Source organism: Pantherophis guttatus, chromosome 16 (assembly GCF_059756535.1).
Source record: "Pantherophis guttatus breed Tessera chromosome 16, ASM5975653v1, whole genome shotgun sequence".
NCBI lineage: Eukaryota > Metazoa > Chordata > Lepidosauria > Squamata > Colubridae > Pantherophis > Pantherophis guttatus.
The window spans coordinates 4,018,479-4,043,745 of NC_142078.1; the positions used below are offsets into that span (position 1 = coordinate 4,018,479).

A 25,267-nucleotide genomic window follows, 5' to 3' on the forward strand; every position below is an offset into this window, starting at 1 on the left:
CTTCACAGGTTCTCAACTGAAGGAGATCTTTGAAAAGATCAACAGCCTCCTGTCTGGAAAATACGTGCAGTGTGGGGGCCATAAAATATCCGTCACGCAGCACCCCGAAGGCCTGGAGTTTGTTTATTTCAAACTGGCTGAAAAGTTTGTGGTAAGAAGGTCGTATCGGCAAAAAGTCTGCCCCCCCCCCTCACATTCCCTTCTCCAGATCAAAAACTTATCTCTGCAAGGTGGTGCTTTAAATTGTCATTTACCTCAGGGGCTCCTTTCAAACTGCCTTGACAAATAGCCATACCAGTTAGACCAGTGGTGAAATGTAAAATTTGTTACTACTGGTTCTGTGGGCGTGGCTTGGTGGGGCGGGGGTAATGTGACCGGGTGGGTGTGGCCAACTTTTTTTTTTTTTAACTTTTAAAACCATTTTTTCTACAATCTCTTCAGCCGAAGAGGTTGTAAAAAAAAATGCTTTTAAAAGCCTCTGACGATCAGGCAACTCAGCTGGGATCGTCAGAGGCTTTTAAAAGCATTTTTTCGGCGGAAGAGGCTGTAGAAAAAATGCTTTTAAAATTAAAAAAAAAAAGCCTCTGATGATTGCGCGGCTCAGCTGGGCATGGGGGAGGGGGGCAGGGATTTTTGCTACCGGTTCTCCGAACCACCTGCCACTATCATTACCGAATCAAGCAGTCCGGTCCGAACCGGGAGCATTTCACTCCTGAGTTAGACTTATATACCACTTCACAGCCCCCTCTAACCAGTTTAGAGTCGGCCTATGGCCCCAAACAATATGGGTCCTCATTTTATTGACTCAGAACGATGGAAGGCTGAGTCAACCTTGAGCCGGTTGGGATCGAACTGCTGGCAGTGGGCAGAATCAGCCTGCAATACTGCATTCTAACCACTGCGCCACCATGATATCAATAAATAATTCATTAAATAGAAGGAAGGAAATCTGAATAATTCAAACTGGAGGGGGGGATAAAGGAGCTTGGCATTAAAATTCGCACACAAGCAGGGTTTTATACACCGCCCTTGTGCATAAGACAGGATTTAAAAACGACGTTGAACCCATGTTTGGTGAGGGTGATGGGCAAACTTTTCTTCTTTGGAGCACTTAGTGCAGACCAAAAGATCTACCATATTTTTCCGAGTATAAAACGCACCTTTTTCCCCCTGAAAGGGGGTGAAAATTTGGGTGCGTCTTATACACCGAATGTAGCCCCGCCCACCCACTGACCCCCACCTTTTGGCCTCTGCCTCCCAGCAGTTACCTCATTGCAAGCAAACAGCAAGAAAAAATAGCTCCTTTCAGCTTCAGACCAGCCTACTTAGCACAAGTTGATTGGATCGGCCTCTCGACTCTCAGCTGTTTTGCTCTCAGCTGTTTTGCGCAGGGCTCTGCTGCTTGCTGCAAAGAGGTAAATTGCTGGAGCAGATTTTTTTTTCCTCGTGCTAATCAAGTTATGTTGAAAACAAAACTGAAAGTAAAGCTTGCTGTTTGCTGCAACGAAGCAAAATTTCTTCTTTTTCTCACCAAAAAAGGTAGGTGCGTCTTATACTCCGAAAATTACGGTATATTTGGGGGGATATTCTTTTTTTTTTCCAGAAACAAGGCGAAGAAGAGGTGGCCTCTCACCACGAAGCGGCGTTCCCCATTGCCGTGGTGGCATCTGGCATCTGGGAGCTGCACCCCAAAGTGGGCACCCTCACCTTGGCTCACTTGCACAGAAAGTGCCCTTACGCTGTGCCCTTCTACCCTGCGATGAAGGAAGGCACCCCCCTGGAAGAATATCAGAGGTGATTCCACTCGGTTGAGCCTGATGGGCGGTTGGGAAGCTGAGTTGAGACTGCGCCGGCGGGCCTAAAATGGCGACAGTTCATTTAACGACCGTTCGAAGTTCCGAAAAGTGACTTAAAACGGCCAGTTTGCACCTGACTGTTGCTGCAGCCTCCCCTGCGGTGACGCGATCCAGATTAAAGACCCTTGGCAAATGGCTTGTGTTTACGACGGTCACAGCATCCCGGGGTCCTGTGATCCTCTTTTAGCAACCTCCTAACAAACAAAGCCAAGCGGGAATCCAGATTCACTTATGACCCTTACCATCATCCCTATGGACACGTGATCACAATTCAGATGCTTGTCAACTACCGTATTTTTTGGAGTATAAGATTCACCTTTTTCCCCCCTAAAAGGGGGAGGGAATTTAGGTGCGTCTTATACACCGAATGTAGCCCCGCCCGCCCACTGGCCCCCACCCTTTGGCCTCTGCCTCCCAGCAATTTACCTCCTTGCAAACAAACAGCAAGAAAAAAACAGCTCCTTTCAGCTTCAGCACAACCTAATTAGCACAAGTTGATTGGATCGGCCTCCCGACTCTCAGCTGTTTTGCACAGGGCTCTGCTGCTGGCTCCAAGGAGGTAAATTGGTGCAGCAGATTTTTTTTTCCCCCCTGGTGCTAATCAAGCTATGCTGAAAACGAAAATGAAAGTAAAGTAGGCTGTTTGCTGCAACAAGGCAAAATTGCTCAGAGGCAGAAGGAGATTTCTTTTTCTTCTTTTCCTCACCAAAAAAGGTAGGTGCGTCTTATAGTCTGGTGCATTTTATACTCCGAAAAATACGGTAATTCATATTTATGACAGTCGCAGTGTCCCGGGGTGATGTTCTGACCTGTTGTTGTTAGTTGCGAAGTCGTGTCTAACCCATCGAGACTCCATGGACCACGTTCCTCCAGGCCTTCCTGTCCTCTACCATCCTCTGGAGTCCATTGAAGCTCACGCCGACTGCTTCAGTGACTCCATCCAGCCACCTCCTTCTCTGCTGTCCCCTTCTTCTTCTTTTGCCCTCCATCGTTCCCAGCATGAGGCTCTTTTCCAGGGAGTCCTTCCTTCCTTCTCATTAGGTGGCCAAAGCATTTGAGTTTCCTCTTCAGGATCTGGCCTTCTAAAGATCTCCTCTAGGACTGACCGGTTTGTTCTGACCTAGGTTCCCTTAAAAAGCAGGAAGCAGAGTTTTGGTCCTGGCAGAACCTGTTTTATTTACACGACTGTGAATTCCTTTCATTCACAGTCAGCAAGGCCTGTCCAAACAGTTTTTTCAAAGGAATATTTATCACCACAGACCTTATCTCGCTTGGAAAGCTGCCAAGTAACTAGTTTCCAAACGCAGTACAAGGCAAAACTTGGCACAGAGTCTCTCAGAGTCACGGAATGAACGAATTGTTTCCTGCAAAAGCCCACTCCCCGTTTGCTCCTCTTTTGTTTCCTGTGGGAGGGGCCAATCACCTCCAAGGTGTGGCTTTACTGTTGTGGTCCGCCAGCAGCCTGCAGAGCTGGCAGCGGAGTCGGACAGTGAGGAGGCTGGGGAGGACCATGGGCCAGTCCTGGAGTCTGGGGAAGGCTCGGACAAGGGCTCTGCATCAGAGGCAGAGATGGAGCCAGGGCCATCTGGGAGTTACATGCGGACTCCAGAGCCTCCAGAGTTGGACATCAGAGAGGCAGAGGAACAGGGGGAGTGTTCTGTCCCCCTTCCCCACACAGGCAAACACACAACCAGGCATGCTTGCCAAGATTTTATTAAACAATCAGACTAGAAACCCTTGCAGATAAGAGTTTTGGCAATAAACTGCGTAATGCCTGCCAAGTCAGTTTTCACTCACAATAAGGAAGAGAGAGTTTATCCTCAGTCCGGTTAAGTAGCAAAAAGTAATCCATGAAGCAAGAGTTTGCCAAGGTCCAATCCAAATATGCACAAGCCAGATTTCAGGTAACGCGATGTGACTCTCAGGTTTTTAACTTTGACCGTCACAAAGCCTGAAGAGCAATCACACCCATTTTTATTCCTTGTGGGGTGTGGCTCAGTGACTCAGCTCAATCTCTGGCCCTCCCACGCCTCTTTCGTTGCTGCGCACGCTTCTCCCTCCGATGCTGCCTGGGATCAAGCCAGGATTCATCATCTTCGCTCCCTATCTGTTGTTGTTCCGATATGCTTTCCTCCTGGCATATCCCAAGCTGTTCCTCTTGGCCTTCGGATGGAACCTGAGGCATTGCCAGAGAGGAGGGTCTGGAGAGGGAGGCCTTATCAGTTCCTCCCCATCACCTTCTGAGTCCTCTTCCTCTGTTAGGACAGGCTCGGGAGTCGGGGTCACAATGGAGAGCCTGTTCCTAGTGTGCGCATGCGCAGAGCTGCCAGAAGGCAAGAACAGTTGAAACAAAAGGGACGAATCGGGAGCAAGGCTTGGAGATGATTAGCACCTCCCATAAGACATAAAGGAAGAGCAAAGGCACGTGGGCCTTTGTAGGAAGCAACGTTATGGACGGTGTCGGTTTGTTCTTTGAAGCTCCGTTTTTGACTCTGTTTCTGTGTGGCCTTGCCAAGATAATTGCCAATTAGGTCTTTGGCAGCGTGTCAAAGAAGATAAGGGTGGGTGTTTACCAGCCTTATCCGAAGGACTGTGGCAGACTTCTGTTGGACTATCTATAAACTCTTGGTGATTCAGAACATGCTGTGAATTAAAGGAATTCACAGCCATTAAAATTAAAAAAGGGGTTTTTTGGGACTAATTCTGTGCTTTTTTCTATATCGGGAAGCCTAGTCGACCCTGCTTTCTGAGTTGTTCTTGTCCTCTGGCAGCTCTGCGCACACACACACTGGGAACAGGCTCCAGCTGTTCCTCTGCCTCCCTATCTCTCTCTCTGCCTCCGACGCAGAGCCCTCGCCTGAGCTTTCCCCAGCCCCCAGGACTGGCCCATGTTCCTCCCCAACCTCCCAACTGCCCGACTCTGCTGGCCGCCGGTGGGCCACAACAGGTGATGTGATCACCTTTTGCGACCTTGTGTTGGAGTGGGGGGGTGCACGAAGGGAGGCTCAGCCAATCTCATAGTGCACATGTTGTACTCTCACAATAAAGGTTTAAATTAAATTAAATTAAAATTAACTTTTATATATACACTGCTCAAAAAAATAAAGGGAACACAAGCAGAAGACATCCGAGATCTGAATGAATGAAATAACTTTATTAAATACTTTGTTCGTTACATACAGTAGTTTTGTGTACCCCTTAGTTGTTTGAGCAGTGTATAAACTACTGTATGTAAAGAACAAAGTATTTAATAAGGCTAGTTCATTCATTCAGATCTCGGATGTCTTCTGCTTGTGTTCCCTTTATTTTCTTGAGCAGTGTGTATGTATGTATGTATGTATGTATGTATGTATGTATGTATGTATATATATATATATATATGTAGAAGAAGCGATAGACATCACTATCTCCGGAACGTGAGATCGTGATGTCTATCGCTTCTTCTACAACTATACCTGGAACTCGCATCTTTAGGACAATTCTTGATATATATATATATATATATATATATAATATATTTGTTTTCGTAGATTTTCACGGGTAGAGGTATGCGAGTTTTGGTGTATTCGGGTCTTTTCCCGTGTAAGATTGAGAGTATGTTGGCGACGTTTTGACGAGGTCTCACTCGTCATATTCAGGCTGGTGTCTTCGGCTTTGTGCTTGTGCGAGGAAAGCTTTCCTTATTTATTTATAAAACAACACAATATGACAAACATAAAACATATATTCCCTTTTTACAATAGTGTCGTAATGGTAATCTATTGCTTACATTTCTCCCTAATTCTCCTTATAATATCTATATCCTTCCTGTCCCATTATCCCGTAATACTCTATAACTTCCTTCGCACGTAATATTAATTTTATACATTATCCTACAAACACTTTCCGTTTGAAATTTTCCCCCAATCATTTTGGTCCACTATTCCTAATCTCCAGCCCGTTGTACCATTTGTTCCATACTGTATAGTATTTTGTATCTTCCTTTTCTTTAATTTCCTTTGTTAATTTGTCCATCTCGGCACAATCTAAAATTTTCTTTTATCAATTCTTCCTCTGTTGGTGTATTATCTTTTTAAAATTAACTGTGTTACTAACTTAACAACTGTGGCCAGAAAGGCGCTATAACGGGGCGGAACTCTGCTGTCTCACTTAGCAAGATAAATTTGGGTCTTGGTCATCATTCAAGGACCATCCAGAAGCACTGGCTGCTGAGAATTTGGGAGGCTTTGCATTGGGAGAGCTGAGAGATTTGGCCTTCAGCAGTCACCATCCAGATTTGATCCAGCGCTGAGCAAAAGCTGGATGTTGAGTTACGAGCTGCCCCCCCCCCCCGTGTTAAGTTGGGACCCCAGGGATCCAGTAGATCTCCCTGTTGGGCATGCTGGTAAGCATCTCCACATCTTCTTTAGGATACTTGGCTACCAAGTGAAGGATGGGAAAGTTGAGCCGCAAGATAACTTTCTGAAGCGGATGTCAGGAATGATCCGACTCTACGCGGCCATCCTGCAGCTTCAGTGGCCTTATCGAGATAAGCAAGGGGTAAGTGGGGGGGGGGTCTCCTGTCATGGCTGATCTTTTGGCGGCCTCCATCACCTTCCCTGTGGCTGGTGTCGTCGTCCTGTCCAACAGCCTCTGAATCTATTCAAAACATCTCATTCTCTCAGTTAAGGTTGCTTCAGACGGAAGCCGCCTATGAAAGAGAGTTTGAAAACGAAGTAGCTGTTGTTAAAATAGAGTAATTCGGCGGGCTGATCTTTCTTTTTGTCCATTAGACTCACCCACACGGATTAAACCACGCCTGGCGTTGGGTGGCACAGATATTGAACATGGAACCTCTGGCAGATGTGACGGCAACCATTCTCTTCGATTTCCTGGAGATAAGTGGAGCTCCCGTCTGGCTGTGGCTTTTTCCTTCTGCTTCCAGCTCATAAGTAGTTATGCTGTCATATTAGAAGAGAAGAGAAACAGTACAGTACAGTACAACAGAATAGAATAGAATAGAATAGAATAGAATGCAGGATAGTAGAGTAGAGTAGAGTAGAATAGAATAGAATAGAATAAGAATAGAATAGAATAGAATAGAATAGAATAGAATAGAATAGAATAGAATAGAATAGAATAGAATAGAATAGAATAGAATAGAATAGTGTTGGCAAATCTTTTCTGCCGAAACAGGAGCGTGCGCATGGGGTGGGGTGGGGTAGAGCCCCAGAAACCGGAACAGCAGTTCCCCAGCGTGTATATGCGCATCGGAAAGCTGCGCTTTCTGTTTCCGGCATGGCACGGTAGACCTTGTAGGCCCATTTTTCGCCCTCCCCAGGCTCCAAAGGCTTTCTAGGAGCCTGGGGAGGGTGAAAAAAGCCTTCCCAACCCCCCAGAGGCCCCCCAGAGGCCGGAAACAGCCTGTTTGCCAACTTCCGGTGGGCCCAGAAGGCCTGAAAATCAGCTGGCCAGCACATGCATGCGTACTGGAGCCGAGCTACGGCAACACTCGCGTGCCCACCAATATGGCTCCGTGTGCCACCTGTGGCACGCGTGCCACAGGTTCGCCATCATGGTCCTATACCATCTCAGACAAGTGACTGAAAAACCTCCAGTGAATTAACATTAACATGAATTAACATGGCTGCTGTGCTCTCTTTATTTTGGATCAAGTTTGAGGGAGATTGTACCCTCCTTTTCTATGCCATCAAATTCTTCCGTTTTCTGTCCCTCAGGTGTGTGGGAACGCTCTCATGAAGCAGTACCAGGGGCAATTTTGGAAGATGCTCCTCCTGATCCAGGAAGAGTATTTTCCCAGGTATGGAATTTTGAGGCAGTCTGAAACACGGACTCTCTCTCTCTCTCTCTCTCTCCATTTTTTCCCCGGATTCTGAGGAAGAGACGGTCATAACATTTTTTGGTGCGTTTGTTTGCTTTCTTCCCTGCTCCCTCAATTCCAAATATTTGAATAAGCTGGGACAGAAAATCCCCTCTGGGATACGAGTTGTGAGTCTCAAAAGCTCTTCGTTATTCTTCTCAGTCCCGATTATTGGCCAAGGTGGCAGAGGACTCGACAAAAATCAAAGACCCAACAGTATTTTTATTTTATTTTATTTTATTTTATTATTTTATTTTATTTATTTTTATTTTATTTTATATTTTATTTTATTATTTTATTTTATATTTTATTTTATTTTATTTTATTTTATTTTATTTATTTATTTTTATTTATATGCCGACCTTCTCTGGAGACTCAGGGCGGCTTACAACGCGTTAAGCAATAGCCTTCATACTTTTGTATATTTTTATACAAAGTCAGTTTATTGCCCCCACAATCTGGGTCCTCATTTTACCTACCTTAGAAAGGATGGAAGGCTGAGTCGACCTTGAGCCTGGGGAGATTCGAACTTGCAGTAATTGCAGACAGCTGGTGTTAATCACAATGCTTTTTAGTCTGCGGAGCTACCAGGCCCAGTATTAGGAGTTCAACCTTTGAATATTTGAATTCAGACCTAACCCCTCTCCTCTTCTCTTCCGGCCAGGATCGAATCAATTACCAGCCCTGGGGAAATGGGCTCCCTCATACGATTCAAGCAATTTTTAAAAGTAAGTTGATGTTCTCTCAAGCGAGGTGTTAAGCTAAGGCAAGGACGGCTGAGTTTGGCCCGTTGCTTTTAATCCCCCTTTTTGGATTGCCCCCAATTCCTCCGCCTTTTATGCACTCGGAGCTCTCTGTTGCCCCCAACTGTTAGGAAGCTGCAGAGCACACAACTTGTAAAGTCTCCTCCTTTTGTAATAAGGGTATTGTCGACTGACATGAGGCTTCTTTGCCATTCAAAAAAGTCTAGCTCTGATGAGGTTACCTAGCTGGGTCATGAAATGTCTCCAAGGAAACAACCAAGCTCAGAGCGCACTAAGGACCCCACAGTCATTGTCGTCATCATCTTTTTCTCCTCCTCCTCCTGCTTCCTTCCTTCCTTCTTCCTCCTTCCTCTCTCCTCCTCCTCCTCCTTATTCCTCCTCCTCCTCCCTCCCTCCCTTCCTTCCTTCCTTCTTCCTCCTTCCTCCTCCTCCTCCTCCTTATTCCTCCTCCTCCTCCTCCTGCTTCCTTCCTTCCTTCCTTCCTTCCTTCTTCCTCCTTCCTCTCTCCTCCTCCTCCTTCTTATTCCTCCTCCTCCTGCTGCTTCCTTCCTTCCTTCCTTCCTTCCTTCCTTCCTTCCTTCCTTCCTTCCTCCTCCTTCCTCTCTCCTCCTCCTCCTTCTTATTCCTCCTCCTCCTCCTCCTTCTTTCCTTCCTCCTCCCTCCTCCTCCTCCTCCTCCTTATTCCTCCTCCTCCTCCTCCCTGCAAACTCCACTGGCTTCTAGCAGTGACAATGTCCCTTTGTTGGGTCATGAAACATCTGCAAAAAACCCACCAAGCTCAGGCAACACTAAGGATCCCACAGCTGCTGCCCTCCTCCTCCTCCTCCTCCTCCTCCTCCTCTCCACAAAGCCCACTCCCTTTTAGTAATGATGATGTTACCTAGCTTGAGTAATAAAACATCTGCAAGAGAGCAACCAAGCTCAGAGAACACTAAGGACCCCACAGTCTTCTTCCACGCCCCCACCCCCAGCCTACTCCTTTAAAGGTAAACGTTCCCCTCGCACATACACGCTAGTCGTTCCCGACTCTAGGGGGCGGTGCTCCTCTCCGTTTCAAAGCCGAAGAGCCAGCGCTGTCCGAAGACATCTCCGTGGTCATGTGGCCGGCATGACTCAATGCCAAAGGCGCACGGAACGCTCTTCCCTTCCCACCAAAGGTGGCCCCTATTTTTTTTTCTACTGGCATTTTTTACCTGCTTTCGAACTGCTAGGTTGGCAGAAGCTGGGACAAGTCACGGGAACTCACCTCCGCTACGCAGCACTAGGGATTCGAACCGCTGAACTGCCAACCTTTCGATCGACAAGCTCAGCGTCTTAGCCGCCGAGCCACTGCGTCCCTTACCAGCACTGATATTGTTCCCTAGTTAGCATAATGCAACCTCTGCAAGAAAACAACCAAGCTCAGAGAGCACCAAGGACCCCCTCAAATCAAGAATGTGACCTTCAGAGTAGCAGCAGGTCCCTCTTTCACACACCTCCCCAGAACCAACAATCACCTTCTCTGTGGAGCCTTTCTTAGTCTCCATCGTCATTCTGCTTTGCTGTTGTTTTTTTTAATCAGTCCTCTCTGTTCCCTCTCTTCTCTCTCCCGAGTATGTCCAATTTGCTCCGGCCATTCCCTGAATCAATGCCCACCTCCCTTAGCCTCGCTTTCCTCCATCCCACGCAGCGCAAAATAGGTTTTTGCACCCTCATCCCTGCGTTTTGCATCGTCCTCGGGGTTTACGCATCTCTGTTCGAACATCCTCTGCCTTTTTAAAAGAACCTTTTCTTCTCTCCCAGGAATGCTTACAACGAAAAAACATTCCTCTCCCCAAAGGATATTTGCCACCTTCTTTTTGGAAATCGTGAAAATCCGGATTCCTTGCACTTTTACAGAAGGTTGAAAGAATAGCTCGCTTCAGGGTTTTTTTTTTTGTTGTTGTTATAAAAAAAAAAAGTCTGCAGGGAGACATTTTTTAAAAACCAAACAAAAGAAGAAAAGATTTGGATTCTCTACAGAATCTGGAAATGGCTTGTCAGCTTTTATCCGATGGTCAAAAACAACCTTTGTCTCTCAAGATATTCAGCCGTGATTTGCACTCCCATCGTCGCACAAGGGTGTGTTTTTCCTGCTGTGTCATACCCACGCTCTTAAACACAACATTAACAAATTGGTTTCAGTGCCCTCGAGGGACGCCTGTGTTTTATTAACGTCAGAAGTTCAATGCGCACCAATAAAAACCCAACCCCCCCCCCATCAGTGTCTGAAACCCTGCAATTGAATTGGAAGAGAGATTAATTCTAAATAAAAGTGCTGCAGTCCCTTGCAGCAAAATCCTTGGTGGACTGCCTTTAATTTTAAAAAGCAGGCAGAATGGAAAACCTTTTGAGCTCATCCAAGCAATGCTGAAAGAACATGAATTGATTTCGTGGCCTTCATTCTTTTTTTTAACAAAAAAGATGTTAGACAGCTTTGCATTTATTTAAGTAAGATTTCCCCCCCCCTTCCCCCTCAAATAGAACCATGATTGAGAAAAGGAGAGGATCCCTGCTGGCTGTTTCATTTTCATAAAATCAAGGGAAAGTGCTTTTAAAATCAGTCCATGGTTTTCTCTCTCTCTTGGATCCAAGCCGATACTTGAACTGTGGAATGTCCGCTTTCGCTATTTGCAAGCGATCGGTGGAAAACGAAGAAGAATTTATATTTTTATGCGTTGGGTGCTAAGCTAAACAGTAAAGTATATCAGGTAACTTATATATATATATATATATATATATATATATTTCATACGACATGATCCAGCTTGCTGGCGGAGTGGCAGATCTGCGAGTCGACAGAGCGATTGTGTCAGCTCAATCAAGTGTGAAATGTTGACCTTGTGTGTCTTATTTTGCTACAGTGATAATTTTTACAGTGATAAAAGACAATAAAACTTGGGAAGAAGCTGCCTTGAATGTTGATGAAAGCTCAAATGAGCTTTATTTTAAAGACTTCGTCGAGTAACTTATTTCAATGTATACGCATGCTTGTTTTCAAAGTAAAGACATGGAATTTCTAATCTCAGCTTATTTTTTTAATGGCTTTTGCTTTGGTCTCTATCTTACTAGTTTACTTTCAAGATGGAACTGATAACGCAGTCTTAATACAGGTAGACCACCTCATCCCAATTGAGCCCAAAATGTAGAGTAGAGTAGAGTAGAACAGAACAGAACAGAACAGAACAGAACAGAACAGAACAGAATAAAGGATGGGATGGGTTGGAATAGAATTGAATAGAATTCTTCATTGGCCAAGTGTGATTGGACACCCAAGGAATTTGTCTTTGGTGCATAAGCTCTCAGTGTACATAAAAAGACAAGATCCATTTAAAACGTACATTAAAATCTACGTTGTAGATTTAAATGCATTTAAATCTAAATTTAAATTTGATAACTTTTAAAACGTAAACCAACGTAAAAAAAAAAAAATCTACGTTGCTAAAGTGAAAAGGTTCGCCCCATTTCACGACTTCCCTTGCCACCTTTGTCCAGCGAATCACTGGGGTTGTTAAATTGTTAAGTGAATCTGGTTTCCTCCTTGACTTCAACCGTTCCTGCAGCCGTTCTTCATACGTTTTAGCCTGCAGTCCCCTAATCCTCCTTATTGCTCTTCTGTTCACATCTTTTTTACATTGTGGCAACCAAAACTGAATAAAGTATTCCAAGTGTGGCTTTACTAAGGCATTATAAAGTGGTATTAACACTTATTTGTTAGCGCTGTCCAGTTGCTGGCATGCTGCGGCCCAGTGTCGGTCCACAGACTGGGGGATTGAGGCTCCCTGCTTTAGACCATAATGGAAATAATAAAAGACTTGGGGGAAATGACTCGGATCTTTCAAAACCCTTGCAGTGATTTGTATGCTCTTAAACCCCATGTTTCTGGGAATAAATCCTTTGTATTGTCAGACCTCTGCAAATCGATGAATTTAGTGCGTCAGTAGCTTACATAGAATATGAAAGTCGGCAATCCTTGGCCTCTCGTGTCTCAAAGGGATGTTGACGTTATTCAGCGTTTTGCTGCATCCAAAGATGGATGGGAAATTAATAATAACCACCTTTGTGTTCAGCAAAATGCAGGACGCGGAGAAGGAAGGATCCCGTCGGCATCTCGTCCTCATCTGAATTGCGATAATTTGGGTTCCTTCCAGACAATGCCAGTGTTGTCTCCTGGCTGTGGGTGCTGCTGCTGCTGCAGCTTAAAACCCCGCAGCCTGTCCTTTCTTTTAAAATATATCTATATATATAAACGCCAAATACCACTCACTCATCACAAAATCTCCAGAACAGTAACTACCAGTAACTTCAAGCTAGAAACTTGAAATTTGGCACATATATTCCTCTTGGCTTCTAGATGCTTGCTAAGAAAGGATTTTTCGAAATGACCATCCGATCATTAGTATTTCATATACAGTAATTAACACACTCTGATGCTAAGAAGTTAGACTTTCTACTCCCCCTCCCCACCTAAAAAGAACTCTGTTCCAACTGCCAGTTGCCTTATATTAACACGCTCTGGTGCTCCCCTTCGCTAAACCGGGTGTGGGCTTGGACAGCACATGACTCATCCGGCCTACGGGCTGGGACATTCTACTCCCCCTCTGTTCCAACTGCCAGTTGCCTTATATTAACACGCCCTGATGCTACCGAGTTACACATTCTACATTAAGTTTCAGGCTTTAAGTGTCAATTTATCATGTCCGAACACAGTTTCGTAGCAAAGCATGGGCGTCCAGCTAGTGTAAATAGGGAGCATCAGCAATGGATGTATTGGTTAATAATGCCCTTCTCTTGCAGTTGGGAAAGAGAAGGAACTGGATAGAAAAAGCTGCTTATTTTGGAGAGGAAGGTCTGGAGATTCTCAGTCATCCATGTCATGGTTTTTTGTTTTTGTTTTTAATTTGATTTATATGCCGCCCTTCTCCGGAGACTCAGGGTGGCTTACAATGCGTTAAGCAATAGCCTTCATACTTTTATATATTTTATACAGTCAGCTTATTGCCCTCACAAACCGGGTCCTCAATTTACCTACCTTAGAAAGGATGGAAGGCTGAGTCAACCTTGAGCCTGGTGAGATTTGAACTTACAGTAATTGCAGATGGCTGGTGTTAATCACAATGCTATCAATCTGCTGAGCCACCAGGCTCAGCAAGCACCTTTGGTTGTCCCAAAGGTGCTTTTTTTCAAGAGGCAACTGGACTTTCTTGTTTTTCTTTCTTTGAAGACCTTTCGCTTCTCATCCAAGAAGCTTCTTCAGCTCTGGCAGGATGATGGGGAATGGAAGGATTTATACTCTTTGCAGATAGCTGGTCATTTGCATCCTTTTTAGAAAGTCGTTGAGGCCGCTTCAGCAGTTCCAAGAAGGTTCCACACCCATTTGCACCATTCCAGTGAACAGATTAAACCTCCAAAATGGCCTCATAAAAGGATGCAAATGACCAGCTGTCTGCAAGGAATATAAATCCTTCCGTTTCCCCACCACCATCCAGTCAGAGCTGAAGAAGCCTCTTGGATGAGAAGCGAAATGTTTTCAAAGGAAAAAAAAAATCAAAAAGTCCAGTTGCCTCTTGAAAAAACAACTTTGGGACTTGGGAGAGGAATGTGTGCAGAGTTGCTTGGAAAAAACCCTACACAGACTTGGGCATTTAATCAGGGATGCGCTGCTGGGGGTTCGCAGGGGTTTATTTATTGTATTTATTGGTTCGATTTATATGCCGCCCTTCTCCGGAGACTTGGGGCGGCTTACAATGCATTAAGCAATAGCCTTCATACTTTTGTATATACCTGCTTAGTAGGGCTTTCGCCCCCCCAAAACGGTGTTCTTTTTTTATACAAAGTCAGCTTATTGCCCCCACAATCCGGGTCCTCATTTTACCTACCTCGGAAGGATGGAAGGCTGAGTCAACCTTGAGCCTGGTTGAGATTCAAACTTGCAGTAATTGCAGGCAGCTAGTGCTAGTTAACAGCACTTTAGTCTGCTGCGCCACCAAGGCTCTTACTAAGGTTTGGGAGAACCTCTAGCTAAGATTCTGTGCAGTTTGGAGAACCCCCCAAATCCCCGCTCCACCCCTCCCAGGTGTCCCCATGCGCCCTGTTTTGGATGCAGTGCAGGGAATGCGTGGAGGCTCGGAGAGGGCGAAGAACAGGCCTATTGGAAGTTTGGGAACATTTATGGCCTCTAAAGCGCCTCTGGAGCCTGGGGAGGCCATTTTCGCCCTCCTGGAGGCTCAAGAAAAGCCTCCGGAGCCTGGGGAGAGCAAAAACGACGCCCACCGGCTGTGGTGCAGGAGGCCGACTAGGCCACGCCCACCATGGCCACGGCCACCCAGCAACCAGGCAGAGAACCCCTTGCTAAAATTTTTGAAGCCCACCCCTGCATTTAACCCTAACCTAACAGGCTGTAGTTAAGAGTATTGTAAGAGCCTTGGTGGCGCAGCAGACTAAAGCACTGTGAAGTAACACCAGCTGCCTGCAATTATTGCAAGTTCAAATCTCACCAGGCTCAAGGTTGACTCAGCCTTCCATCCTTCCGAGGTAGGTAAAATGAGGACCCGGTTTGTGGGGGCAATAAGCTGACTTTGTATAAAAAAGAACACCGCTTTGGGGGGGGCAAAAGCCTTACTAAGTAGGTATATACGAAAGTATGAAGGCTATTGCTTAACGCATTGTAAACCGCCCTGAGTCTCTGGAAAAGGGCGGCATATAAATCGAACCAAGAAAGAAAGAAAGGAAGGAAGGAAGGAAGGAAGAAAGGAAAGAAAAAGAAAGAAAGAAAGAAAAGAAATATAATAAGAATTAAATGACCAACCACCCCTAACCTTTTCTATTTGAAATAGCTGGCCTTTAGGAGAAGGAACCGGTTTTGAATTCCTACTTGTCTTATGGTTTTTGGTCCAGCAATCAAGCTCAATTTAGCCTTGTTGAGAGGATAAAAAATGGAGGGGGGGGGGAAATAACCCCAGGGCTTGATTAACCGAGATAAATGCAGCCATGAGAATAAGACTTTAGGGCATTCATCACTCGTTGCATCCTTGGTGCATGCAAAGATTTAAAAGTCCAATGAGCATCCAGGGCCTTATTTCAGTATCAAACCTGTGTGAGATTAATCAAAAGCACAATCGTCGGGAACAAACGGGGGGGTGCAGGCTATTTCTGGACCTCGGGGTGCCGAAAAGAAATGAAATTAAATTAAATCACCAATGAGATCCTACTGACGTGGATTGAAGTGGATGCAGAAAACTTGGGGGAAAAAAATCAATTTTTCTGTTGGTTTCAGCTCACATAGGTGGTGGGGAGACAGGTGCCCCACCCCACCCCGAAAAAGAATTCATGCAAAATTCAATGCACCCCCACAAAGGTGCATTTTAGACATGCTTAGAATGGCATCATATTTATCAAATATTTATGTTATTTTAATTGTTCACCGCCCTGAGTCCTTCGGGAGAAGGGCGGTATAGAAATTGAATGAATGAATGAATGAATGAATGAATGAATAAATAAATAAATAAATAAATAAATAAATCCATCACCCTCATGCAAAGAGTGCCAGGGTGGAAGACATCTGAAGAGGCTTAAGTTTTTATTATTCTGGCTGTGCAACAGAATAAGATGACGTCATGCGTAGAAACGACCGATTCGCGCTCTGTAATTACCAACAAACCAGAACATTTGCCCTTGAAGCTTTCGGCTCTTTCCGGCCCCGTTCGGGTGCCTTCGGCTGCTCGCATTTCCTTTGAAGCCTCGGGTCTTTCCGCCGCTCAAGCTCCGCCCCCCCCCAGGCGCGCTTCGGCTTCTGCGGACGGCTCTGCGGCGATGACGTCACCGCGGGCCATCTTATAAATAGGGGCGCCGGCGCCGCCGGAGCGCAGTCGGTGTCTGAGGGGGTTGTGAGGAGGGGCGGAGCCTTGCGTGGTGGACTGAGGAGAAGCCAGGCGGAGTGTGGGGGGAGAGAAAGAGAGAGAGAGAGCCCTTCGAACCGACCCGGTGAGGATGAGGAGGGAAGCGGGAGGACGTGGAAAGGCGGCCGGGGAAAGTGGGGGGGGGGAGCCCGTGAGGGGGGCCGAGCGCGGGGCGAAAAGATGGGCGAGGCCTTAGAGCGCCCTCTGTAGGCGCCCTGGCGTAGCAGCGCTCCTTCTGCGCCTGCGCGGCTGGACAGGTAAGGTGCTTTAGGTGTTCAAAGCATCTTTAAGGTTGCATTGCAGCCTGGCTTCTCTCCAGCGGCCCCAGGCCAGCTTTCCCTCGGCGGGGGATGATGGGCTTTGGAATCTTGGAGTAATCCAAAGGCTGGAATTTCATCCATTTCATCCAGCCTTTTGCATTCAGAAATGATAGCGGGGGGGGGGGGGATCACATCTTGCATATTAAGGACTCCGTTCCCATGATTTCTTACCTGGGGTGGGGTGGGTAGGTTTACATGTTTATTTATTTATTTATTTATTGTTTATATTTATATACCGCCCTTCTCCCGAAGGACTCGGTTGGCGGTGAACAGCCAACAAGATAAAACAGAAGAAATACAAAATTTAAAAACTATTAAAATCCAATTAAATTAATTTGGCCCACAATTAAAAACACCCCTGTATTAAGACCGATAATTAACAATTATTTGTTGCACACCCAGCTGGGTTTACGTTAGCCATGACCCATTGACTCAAAACCTACCATGCCTGGTATTGAAATCGTCGTTTTACAATTTTTATTCCTCCGGTTTTATTTCAGTACAAATGTGCAGGGTTGATTTCCACAGTTAAATCCAAATTTAAAAGATTACATTACGGTCAAGCACCACCACCACCCCGTAAACCTAGGCTAATGGATTTTGCAAAGGAATAAGGATTATTTAGTGAATTTATTTTTAAGCCAATATGCTTTCAATGAGTGGCTTTGAATGCATTGAGAAGGGGGGAGCTCCTTCCTTTCCGTTCGTGTTCTTGGAGAGGGTTGTGTAGCTGCTGCATCCTAAGAATGTTGGCTTTGGAACAAGGCGTGATTTGAATTTGTGGCGATCAGGTTGCAGGGTGGTTGGAATGATGAGTACATACCTCAGCCCTGGGAGTAAAATTTTCTGGGCAAGCAAGACTGAAGAAGTAGGAGGGGCACCGGATTCCTGATCTTGGCATATAGTTCAGCATAATAAGTTAATAAGTTTGTAATATCGAACGATTGTTGAGAGAAATCTTCCAAATGTGTGGTGGAAACGATCGTCCCATTTAAAAAAAAATCATAGAAAGAAGGAGCAAAGAGAAACTGTAACTATTCAAATATTTTTTATTTTCATTTAACAAGTCCTGAGAGGAAATTGACAAAGCAGGCCGAACTGGAGGTCTGGTTGTTTCCTTGTATCCATCTTTCTTTTTTTTCCAATATATTGCTATTTCCATCAGTTGTAGGGTTTTGTTGTAGTGGTTGTTTCTCAGATCATTGTCATCTCCTTACAGTAACAGTAACAGAGTTGGAGGTCATCTAGTCCAACCCCCTGCTCACGCAGGAGACCTGTACTAGGGATTCGAACCGCCGAACTGCCGGCCTTTCTGATCGACAAGCTCAGCGTCTTAGCCACTAGCCACCTAGTCATAGACTGCTTAAAGACATAAACTCTACAGAATTATTTGCAAAGGGAAAAAGTTAAAGCCACAAATAAAATCCCCAATTTGACTCCATCCAGCGGACCCCCCAGCATATTAAAATTAAATCTGCTACAGATGGGGAATCTTCAGATGAATTAGATGCAGTGACTCCAAGGCATTTTGGCTAGCTAGAAAATGCTAAGGAACTTGAAATATTTTCCCCAACCCTACTGGAACACTCCTCCGATTGCTTAACCCTTCATTCCCTTATCAGTCATGTACACATCAAACTTAATCTTTGCACTTCCTGCTAACCATCTGCCTCTCCTCTGTCAGCCTTTTCCAGCCTATTGGCGTGTATAAAATAAATTCGTAATTTACATTTTTGTAAGCCCTCCAGAGGCATTATAGATCAGGGAGCATATATACATGTGTAAATATCTCTGGAGAGTCATCCATGTTTGTGCCAAAGGTGCTTTCCCCCCCCCAAAAAAACAATTAGACTTTGGGTTTTTTTTTCTTTTCCTTTGAAAAGATTTTGCTTCTCATCCAAGAACTGAAGAAATGTTTGTTGGATGAGAAGCGGAACATGTTCAAGGGGGGGGGGGAAACCCCAAGGAAATCCAGTTCTCTTTTGGGGGGGAAAAAGCACCTTTGGGATATATATATGTATGTATGTATGTATATGTGTGTGTGTGTATTATTTCTATCAAAAAGTAAACTCTTGTTGTTTGAATTTGGAAAAGTAACGTAACATATTTTAAACACTAGATGATACAGTTATTCTAAATTCACCTGAGTTATGACATTCAGTCCCTGGTCTTTTGTAAGAGATCATTCTGTCCATAATTCATTAGTACAGTACTCTAACCGCATCACAGGTGCTTGCAGACCTTAGGTGGTGTACTGTCACCTTAGCTCGCCACTTTAAGAAAAAATATTTTCAGCCCAGCCAAATTGTGCTCAAAACCTGAAATTGCATTGGGGTTTGCTTTAAAAAAAGGGATAAGGATGGAAAGAGAGCTGGGTGTGGTAGGTGCCGCATTGTTTTCTTGGCCTTGGTGGACCGGTTGTTCCTTCCGCCCTTGGAAAGGATATGCACAACCGACCTCTCGGGTGTGTGTGTGTGTGTGTGTGTGTGTATAGTGGGGGAGATGCAGGATCCGCCCTGTGCAACAGCAGGAATTTCATTCAGATTCAATTATGGCTGGCAAATTAAACACGCAGCCCTTTCAAAAGATCTGCCTTTTCTTTCCCCAAGAAAAGCAGGATCCTCATCCAGACTTGAACGAGGCTAAACTTGCCATCCATCCATCCATTTGATTTTTTAAAAATATATATATATATCTATATTAGAGAACACTCCTCTAACCTCGGTTTGCAGCAATGGCGTCCCGCTGTTTGCGTTAAACATCCTCTCAGCTTTGTGCTAGCTAGGTTGAGCGGAATGGAATAGCAGAGGGAAGGAGGGGTTTTGCAGGCAAGGCGGGTGGGGGGGGGCAGTTCTCAGCAAAAGAGTTTCCCCCAAAAGCAGGATTTCCAGGAAATTGGGCACCCTGGAAAATGAGCTGATTTTTTTTCTTCTTAAGTGAGCACTAATAATGCTTAAAATGCCACAATTTTTAAAAGGATTGTACAGTCTGTTATATTTCAAGATTTCTTACATACAGAAAGAAAGGATTTGGAACTAGCATAAATCCTTTGTCCTTTGTGTTTTATCAGAGTATATAATCCCTGTACATTTAAAATAATTATTCAGTCCAATTCTCTTAATTGCCTGTTTATTATGCACAGAATAAACCATCAAGATTTGAAGTGAGGTGTGTTTGTATTAATGTTAATATAATATAGCTTGTTAAATGCACAGTTTCCTTATTCCGTGAAATTTCTGTTATGTTAACCTGTAGGATTATTGTAAACCTTGCATTCTTTAATTTTTTTGCTTTGAAACATGAGTTCCAATTTAGCTAGTTAACTTTATTTTATTTAGACTTTAGGGAGTGCCTAAACTGTCTATTTAGGAATAGACAGTGAGAGTTAATTTCAAGCAAATCCAGTTAGGTAAGGTTCAATGTAGGTAGTGATTCAAATTGTAGTCTAGAATCTTCTTCTAGCACAAGAACTTAAAGGATGCTACTGGAAGATTCTAGGAAACATTTATTTAGGGATTAAAAAGCTCAAAGTGATAAATCCAAATTAAGAAATCAGCGACTTTGTAAAATTATTTTAAGATTTTTTAAATTGTCTATATTGAAATTAAACTTGGATTTATTTTGCACTTAGTTGTGTTGGGGAATAAAGTTCTGTCACATTGTTAAGAAACCACAAATGAATTGACAGCAATAATAAAAGAACGTTGATCTAATAAAAGTACGTAGTAAGAAGTAGTTTTATTTTACTTTTTTTAAATTACTGTTAATTTTAACCAGTTAAAGGAGTTAGTTAGCATGTAGGATGAGTTAATTTTCATGCAATTAATGTTTGAAAATGGCTGGTATTGTGACAAAATAATATAGCAGTTCTGTTACAGATTTGGTGTAGAATTAGTAAAAAAAAATTATCTTGGTATACCTCCTCCCTTTTAGACTCTGAGCTGCTTCATCATGTTGTCGTCCTTTCGCAAAGTCAGAGCCCAGGTATTTTGAAATATGCATGCGGGACCACACATTTTCTTGTTTGATGTTCCTGGCCTTTCCGCCCTCATGACAAAGAGCATTTTAAATGCTCAGTTTTATTCTGCCTTTGGTGCATGGAGTGGAATCAGAATGCTTTAATACGCTTTTGTTTTGTTTTTTTGAAACAATTGTTCTGGATTTTTAATTAACATTTTACAATATATAAATGGCTATGTAGAAAGATGCACAGTATTACGGGGGTGGCCATCGATGCAAACAAATAAAGCCAGGGAAATTATATTTATGCATTTGGAGCAAATGAGCTGCAAATTCTATGAATTCCAGATTCTGCATGTTTAGCATGTAATTTTATCCATGCCGTGTAAGATCACTGATTCTTCCTGGCGTGAAGCACAGAATGCAGTCTTTGCTATAACCTCTGCATGACTATGACTAATTTAGAGGTGGGACGTATTTTTTAAAAAATGTACCCAAAGTTGCCAGTTAATCATTTTATAGATAAATCCTAATGTTCTTTATTCTTTCAACTCAAACCAGAAATAATTTCAAGAGTTGAGAGAGAGGTAAGATCAAATTCTACTTTTATTTTGGTTTGAAAGCCTTTGAAAATCGAAGGCATTAACTGAAGGTCATTACCCTTAAAATAATTGATGGAAAAGAACAGCGTATTTAATGATTCTTGTACCAAATATATTTTGCTGATAAAGAAATAAAGGGAGACTAGTATAGATCTATTTCAAGCTTTTTAGCTCTCGGTATCTCCAGGTGTCTTGGTAAACACTTAATGATTCTTGTGCATAAAAAGGAGTAACACACTTCCTCCCTGGCATTACGATGGATTTTGGAATATCATTTTCACTTCTCTATAAAGTGCCTACTGTTAAAAAGTCACGTTTTAGACGATGAAATCGCAGGTATTTGTGGATTTATCATTTCCTGGTGTTTTGCTGCACGTTACCAAGGTTGGCCCTTCTTCCCTGCTGAGATGGCAGGATATTAAAATGAAGATTCATACTCGCCTGATTGATCTTTTTCAAGGAGGATAGGAACAACATTGAAGAGGCTGTCGGCTGGTTGGGGCAGCAATTTATTATACGCTGTTCAAATTTTTGGTCTGCCGCATCACACCTGCAATAGAGAATTGCTCATCCGCTCACAGAGACGGACTTTGATACCGACAGCTCATTTTTTTTAATGCAGCTGAATCCCAAGGACCAACTTTACATTTGGCCTTTCAGCTTTCCTGAAATAATGAGGAATGCACACACCCTTGCAGAGGGACGCCTGCTGTCATGTCAGTTCCGATTGTATGGATGAGAAGGTAGTTAAAAAGGCATTTTAAGTGTTTATCCTCAGGCTGGACAAGAGGCCTTCCGGGGGTCCCTGAGGCGAGATAGGTTTAAAATGGAGCCCTGCCGATATTGGAAGGAATTTGCTTCTGGTACCTGGCGATAAATATTTCACCTTTATTGAAGGCGCAACCGGTGTTTACGCCCGTGTGTGCCATAATGCATCTATGCATGAGCTGCAGCAAAGTTGCCTCCTTGATTTAGGTGTTTGCACCTTGCTGGGCTTTGAGCTGGATGCGACAGGTGAAGGAGGCAGCTGTTTCACCGAGAAAAGCTTCGTACAGTGGCAGCCAAAAAGAAATGTGAATAATTTCAGATTAGGGGAATCGTTAGGAAAACGGCAGAAAAATAAAAACCCGTTAAAAATGTTTGTGTAAATCCTTGAGGCCAAGCAACGCTGCATAGATTTAGGGTACGCTTAAATATCTTCCAGGATGTTAAAGAGATAAAAAGCACACATACACACATACAAAATCAAGGAAGAAACATACACAGTTGGGAAAATTTCATGTTGGGAAAAAACATGATGTAGGGGGACATCATGGTAGAGACATGGTAGATACACAGACGCTAAAATGAAATATTCTTCCTCTCTTTCTCAAACATAGAGCTTAAAAAAAGCATTAGCTACCTCTGGACAGGTAGAACAAAGCCAGTCACTTCACCTGGCGTAGTTAAAACAGGAGGCTGGCCCAAGAGCCTTGATAGTACAGGGTTTTAAGGCACCCTGTTATTAAGCTGGTTATTAAGACCAGCTGCCTGCAATTACTGCAGGTTCGAATCTCGCCAAGGCTCAAGGTTGACTCAGCCTTCCATCCTTTCTAAGGTAGGTGAAATGAGGACCCAGTTTGTGGGGGCAATAAGCTGACTTTGTATAAATATACAAAAGGATGAAGGCTACTGCTGAGCACATTGTAAGCCGCCCTGAGTCTCCGGAGAAGGGCGGCATATAAATCAAATTTTAAAAAAAAAGATATAATTCGTGCTATAAGCTCTTCCTATGTGGCTTTAAGGTTTCCCCTGGGCCGTAGAATATACAGGATTTTGGTTTAGGAAAAATGCCATAGCTTGGCCTGTGGCCTAAGCAGGGTTATAAAACCCCTTTAATCCCCCCCTCCCAGGCGCGACAGCTTTTCCTTTGTGAATGGCAGTTGCTAGCATTATCGCTGTTGCATTGCAGAAGCTAAAAATACTCCTTGTTCAGCATTCTCTCTACCAGATGCCCGGCATTCTCTGTGTTTTAATTGCTTTGAAGGGGATGTTCAGAGAAACAGAGGCAGAAAACCCATATTTTTTTTTGTGATGCCCATCAGCCTCAGGTCTGCCCCATTGTTGTTTAGGCGAAGCCTCCAGGGAGTGAACAAAAAATTTTTTCCCTCCTTCCAAAAAGCAAAAAGCCTCTTTAAAAGGAAAAAAACTGGACAGATTTGCTTCCCTCTTAAAATCTCGAAGCGGTAAAAGCTCTTTTTCCTGGCCTTCTCCAGCCTTTCCTAACCTACCAGTGTGCAGGGCTCCAACTCCCATTAGCCACTGCCAGCATGGGGATTACCGTGCCGGCCCGGTGTGTGTGTGTGTGAGAATCGGACGTCCTGCACGTTTAGTGGGTTTCAGATCCAGAGAGGTTGTGTTAGACCGAAATAAGCCTTTGAATCCAGCTTCCCTCTCTCCAGCTTGGCCGTTTCTGTCCGTCTCTGACATTATCGGCAGAAGGCAGTTGTGTCGGGCGGAGCCGGTTTGGGTCCTGCGCAAGAGAAAATGTGTGGAATGTGATGATGGCCTCTGTGTGTGGGTGTGTGGGTTGGAGAGCAAAGTCTGCTCTTCCCTATCAACGCCCAGAGAAGTGTGGAAAAAAAAAAAAAACCCAGTCTCCATTTTGGGGTGGGGTAGAGGACAAAAGATGGATGCTTTCCAGCTACCCGATAAGTAGCTCGCTCCGGCGGCCGCAAAGGCCAATGCAGAATGCAGGCTGCATCGCTCTGCAGCACCGCCGCGGTGGAGGTGGACGGCTGTTGCGCGTGAGATTCTCCACCCTCGGCAGGACCAGAGACCCTGCTGATGTCAGCGAGTTGTGTGCTGAGGGTGGTTTTTTTTTTTTTATTTGTTTTGTTCCCAGTGGAAAAGAACAGCGCATTATTCCCACACTAAAGGACTTCACTTCCAATTGACTTCGTTTTCTTTCTCGCCTTACAAAGGGAGCCTTTTTTCTCCCTACAGACAGAGATCGCAGTTGAAGGGCAAGTAAAATTGTGTGACACGAATAGCAAAGAGGCGCGTTGTTGAGTTTTGCAGCTCCCGCTATAAAGTTAAAAGCACAGGCGCATGGGCAGGGGATGAGGGCAATCTAGGCAACGCTAGGTTGAGTCCTCACCTTACAACAGTTTCTTTTAGTGACCAAAGTGGCAACGGCACTGAAAAAAGGGACTTCTGGCTTTTTTTCACACAACCATTGCAGCCTCTCTGAGGTCAGGAGATCAAAATCCAGACGCTTGGCAACTAGTTTGTATTTATGACGGTCGCAAGTGTCTTGGCGTCGCATGATCCCCCTCTTGCGACCCCCCCCCCAGTCAAGGGGGAAGCCAGATTCACCCAATAACCATGTTACTAACTTAACAATTGCGGTGATTCGCTTAACAGCTGGGGCCAGAAAAGTCGTAAAATGGGGCCAAACTCGCTTAACAATCATCTCGCTTAGTGACAGAAATGTTGGGCTCGAATGTGGTCGTAAGTTGAGGACTACCTGTAGCTATGGAATTAAAGGCCCCCGGAAAGAGATACAAGCAGAAATGGGTGTTGCTTGAAACGTCACATCCAAGCTTGAGCAGTTTTGAAAAGGCTGCATGTAGCATGATAGCAATCCCTTCAGCAATCCATTTTACAGGCAGTCCTCGGCTTACGACCACAATTGAGCCCAAATTTCTGTTGTTGTTCTGTTGTTAAGCAAGTCTTGCCCCCATTTTTTACCACCTTTCTTGCCTCGGTTGTTAAGTGAGTCTCGCTGCAAGTTGATAACTTAAGTCTCAAGTCCCTTTTTTCCGGCGCTGTTGTAACTTTGTACGGTCACTAAGCAAACCATCGTAAGTCGAGACTACCTGTACAGCCATCGGTCATATGCTTTCAAGCACCCGATTGTGTCTTTTGTAGGAGACAAACTGAAACCAAGCAGGTTGTCCGGACGAATAAACATGGATGCTAAAACTGGAATTAGGGCCGGATTGCCT

At 44.4% G+C, this 25,267-nt stretch overlaps 2 protein-coding genes across 15 annotated transcripts in view; both read left to right on the plus strand.

Annotated features, from left to right (window-relative positions):
* The window catches only part of GLE1 (GLE1 RNA export mediator), a 31,408-nt gene extending 19,882 nt beyond the window's left edge, over positions 1 to 11,526 (plus strand). For both annotated transcript variants that reach the window (XM_087879872.1, XM_087879871.1), the window contains exons 10-16: positions 9 to 151; positions 1,604 to 1,794; positions 6,266 to 6,395; positions 6,629 to 6,731; positions 7,572 to 7,656; positions 8,381 to 8,444; positions 10,263 to 11,526. In XM_087879872.1, coding sequence (XP_087735998.1) covers positions 9 to 151; positions 1,604 to 1,794; positions 6,266 to 6,395; positions 6,629 to 6,731; positions 7,572 to 7,656; positions 8,381 to 8,444; positions 10,263 to 10,331 — 785 coding nt within the window. In that variant the 3' untranslated portion in view covers positions 10,332 to 11,526. The remainder of the gene's footprint in view (positions 1 to 8; positions 152 to 1,603; positions 1,795 to 6,265; positions 6,396 to 6,628; positions 6,732 to 7,571; positions 7,657 to 8,380; positions 8,445 to 10,262) is intronic.
* A 4,772-nt stretch (positions 11,527 to 16,298) lies between these two features.
* SPTAN1 (spectrin alpha, non-erythrocytic 1) overlaps positions 16,299 to 25,267 on the plus strand; it is a 99,095-nt gene continuing 90,126 nt past the window's right edge. For 8 of the 13 annotated variants that reach the window (XM_060685010.2, XM_060685014.2, XM_060685011.2 and 5 more), the window contains exons 1-2: positions 16,313 to 16,481; positions 20,650 to 20,700. In XM_060685010.2, the coding sequence (XP_060540993.2) occupies positions 20,668 to 20,700 (33 nt within the window). In that variant the 5' untranslated portion in view covers positions 16,313 to 16,481; positions 20,650 to 20,667. Of the gene's footprint in view, positions 16,482 to 20,649; positions 20,701 to 25,267 lie in introns of all 13 variants that reach the window. The other 5 variants (XM_060685012.2, XM_087879873.1, XM_087879877.1 and 2 more) reach the window with 1 other exon arrangement.